This window comes from Sesamum indicum, linkage group LG1, assembly GCF_026168435.1.
Source record: "Sesamum indicum cultivar Baizhima isolate 11 linkage group LG1, ASM2616843v1, whole genome shotgun sequence".
Classification (NCBI taxonomy): Eukaryota; Viridiplantae; Streptophyta; class Magnoliopsida; order Lamiales; family Pedaliaceae; genus Sesamum; species Sesamum indicum.
In genome coordinates this window covers 1,910,530-1,914,093 of record NC_142657.1, presented here as the reverse complement: position 1 = coordinate 1,914,093, position 3,564 = coordinate 1,910,530, and the positions used below count along the sequence as shown (strand labels likewise).

At 34.3% G+C, this 3,564-nt stretch overlaps 1 protein-coding gene across 1 annotated transcript; it reads left to right on the top strand.

Annotated features, from left to right (window-relative positions):
* Window positions 1-2,449: 2,449 nt before the first annotated feature.
* Window positions 2,450-3,564, top strand: LOC105176038 (abscisic acid receptor PYL2-like). Its single transcript, XM_011098750.3, has one exon. It carries the CDS (start codon window positions 2,722-2,724, stop codon window positions 3,286-3,288), a length of 567 nt encoding a protein of 188 aa, XP_011097052.1. The 5' UTR covers window positions 2,450-2,721; the 3' UTR covers window positions 3,289-3,564.

Below are 3,564 nucleotides of genomic sequence, written 5' to 3'. Positions count from 1 at the left end.
AAAAAGTTTAGCCCATTCTATTACTTGGCCTTGCCCCATACCAAGTCTCTAATGGGTCCCTAATCTTAATTTCCTGGGATTTTTATTTGTAAAACCCATTTACACACATTCACATATTTATATTGGATTCAATTTATTTTGACCCTATGTGATATGTAAAAATATCAAATTTTTCTTATAAAATTTTTAATATAAAAAATAACTCTTATATTATGAATAAACAATCACACCGCTCCCTGATTAATTTGAGCCTATTTTTTTAGAAACAATGACTAAAATAATCTAAATAAAAATATTAGTAAAAATGGTGTACCATAAATGCACCGAGTACGGGATATTTGTACTGTACAAAGGGGGCTCATGTCATCCAATCGCTGTCCGCCACGTGTCTCGGGTTGTCGGAGGCCGGTCGCTGAACCCGATCCGAGTAACGACCCAAACCCGTTAAAAAGGGGCGGGTCTTCTAAGTAAAATTGCAATTTTTGAAGTATTTAAAGGGTAAAATAATCTTTTTTATACAAAATTAGGATTATACCCATAAAGTATAAATTATTTAAGATGTGATACGAATTGATTGGTGAATGAAGATGAAATTAAATGAAAGAGGTAACTAATTTAATTATGTATTGTTATATTATAATACGAATGATGATGATGATGATGATGATGATGATGATGATGAAATGGCGTCTCCTGATTTCTGCATACCAACACATTTTGGGGTTTTTGTCACTAAAATCCTTTCAACTCTTACATTCTTATTTTAATTTTTCATGCTTCATTACTTCAACGCAAAGTGTTCCTTTCTTTTTTATTTATTTTAATTTAATTGTTCTGTCAGGAGGGGGGGAGGGGGGGGGGGGGGGACAATGTTTACTATAATTAGTATAGGGCAATTATATGCCACCACTTTTGGGCAATATTTAAATCAGGTTGAATTCTTGGAATCCAAAATATTATTATTTTGTTTTAAATATTATGAAAAAAGCTGTAATTGTATATTTCACTCATATATGTCGATGAATGCTACCTCTATGTTAACGTTTTTGGCACATAAATAATACCCTTAAATTAATATTTTTTAAAAATATAAGCATTAATTTTTATATTTTATTTTTATTTATAATACATAATCAATTATAACAGACTCCTCCAAAATTAGCTATACCCCTTTTTCTTGAAAAAAATTATAAAATACCTTAAATTAATAATTATCTAATAAATAAATATTCTCTTGTGACAATTATATAAAGAAAGATAGTTATTAAATAATTATTAATTTTAAACATTTATAATTATATAATTTATCTTATAATATAAAAAAATATTTATTATACATATATATAATAATGTGGAGTGGAGGGAGGGTAAGGGTAAAAGTGGGGCCAGGGAAAGGAATCTTGTAAAGTGGAGTTTAGATCACGCGGTCAGTTTGTTAAGTTTGTCACATGATCCACCAATCCTCGCCTTCCTTTTCAACCATGCTCCCTTCTTCTCTTCTTTTTCAATTTTACCCTTCTTCATTTACATTGACATCTCCTAAAACGTTCTTAAGATTGAAATTATAATTACAAGTACACCCGATAAAAATTTACACAAACACTCCCTCAAAAAATATTTTAATTTTATAAAAGACATAATGTATTTACGTATTTAAAATTTAATCTCAAGATATATCAATTGATATTCAGAATATTTATGAAATTAGAAGAATTAAATAAACCCTATTAATTTGTTTTACCATTTAATATGAATGTATAAATGGTCCCATGGATTGAGGTGAGTGGATTTGCTTTCATGAAAAGAATGGAACACAAAGCACAAAAAAGTGGAATAAGGCATTGTTTATTGAAGAAATTTGGAGTTGCAATTAATTATTACAACATCAACTCCAAATCTTTATTATTTTTTACCTTCAAATTCTCTTTTTTTACTAAAATTGGAAAGGATATATATACACATTCTAAAGTTGATCACCCACACAACTTGTCATTTTTCAAACTTTTGGACAAATCCAACCAATTAAAATGATCATCCTTAATTAGTATTGGGTAATTTATGTGTGTGTGTGTGTGTATGTGCCCAAATCTTGAGAGTGAATATTCGTTCCTACATTGTGGGAGAGTAGTACTATTTATAGGAGTAGTGTCAAATCTTGTTCATTTTTGTCTTAATTCCATTTATGGAAAAATGACAACTTCAAAGATATAGTTGTAGGAACTATTACATACCCTAAGGGCAAATTCGTCCAATCACTGTTACACTCCCCCCCCCCCCCCATGTTTTATTGTGAATTAATATTGTATTTCGTACTATATATATTGAAAATAATAAATTGCAAATGTTTTAAACAAAATATTATGTTTAAAACACTGGTTTTCATAGTAAAAATTAGAAATTATGATATTTTGATCATTTTAAGTAGAAGCCTCCCAAATTAATTAAACATTTTCGAATCAAAACAAGAATGAAACTATATTTTATTGATTTTGATAATATAAAAATAGAAATTATTAATATTGATATATATATATGTATATATGTATATAAGCATCTCCAAAACCCTCCATCTATTCCAGCTCTCTCTCTTTTCAGCTTGAATCAAAAATCATAGCACCCCTTTTTCTCCATATCTATCTTCTCTTTTCAGTTCTTTCCCCACCCCCACCCCCCAAACCTCCGAAACCAAGAATTACTACCTTTGCTTTTGGGGGAATCGAAATGGATGGCACAACTCAAATCCCTCAAGGCCTGACGCCGGGAGAATACGCGCAGCTGGAGCATGTGATACGCACTTACCACACCTTCGACGCATTGCCCAACACATGCACGTCGCTCATCACCCAGCGCATCGACGCCCCGGCTGCCGCCGTGTGGCCCCTCGTCCGCCGCTTCGACAACCCCCAGCGCTACAAGCACTTTATCAAGAGCTGCCGCCTCACGGGCGACGGCGGCGTCGGCAGCATCCGCGAGGTCACGGTTGTTTCCGGCCTCCCCGCCGCCACCTCCACCGAGAGACTGGAGATTCTCGACGACGAGCGCCACATAATAAGCTTCCGCGTGGTGGGCGGCGAGCATCGGCTGAACAATTACCGGTCGGTGACTTCTGTGAACGAGTTCAAGAATGAATCAGGGAAGGTTTATACGGTGGTGCTGGAGTCGTACATCGTAGATATACCGGAGGGAAATACGGGGGAGGATACCAAGATGTTTACGGATACGGTGGTGAAGCTGAATCTGCAGAAGCTAGGAGTAGTGGCAATAGCAAATTTGCATGGGAACGAATGAAAAATGATGATGAAATTTCTTGGGTGATTGCTATATGAATTGTGAACTCAGAAGGCCAACAGGCCGGCTACAATAAAAATGGTTCCTTCTTGTTTTGTGGGCCGGGGGTGGATGCGCTTTTACTTACTGTTCATTTGCTATTCACACTCCATTTTAAATATCTTTTCTTCAATAATGATTGATTTAGGTCAGACCTAAACTCCTCCATCTTTTTCATTATTTGTACAATAACACAATTATTTGGGTTGTTAGTTTAAATTTAATTTGTGGGCTCAA

What these genes read in the sequence shown, in the direction of transcription:
- LOC105176038 (XM_011098750.3), top strand. Translation starts at nt 2,722, where the DNA reads ATGGATGGCACAACTCAAATCCCTCAAGGCCTGACGCCGGGAGAATAC.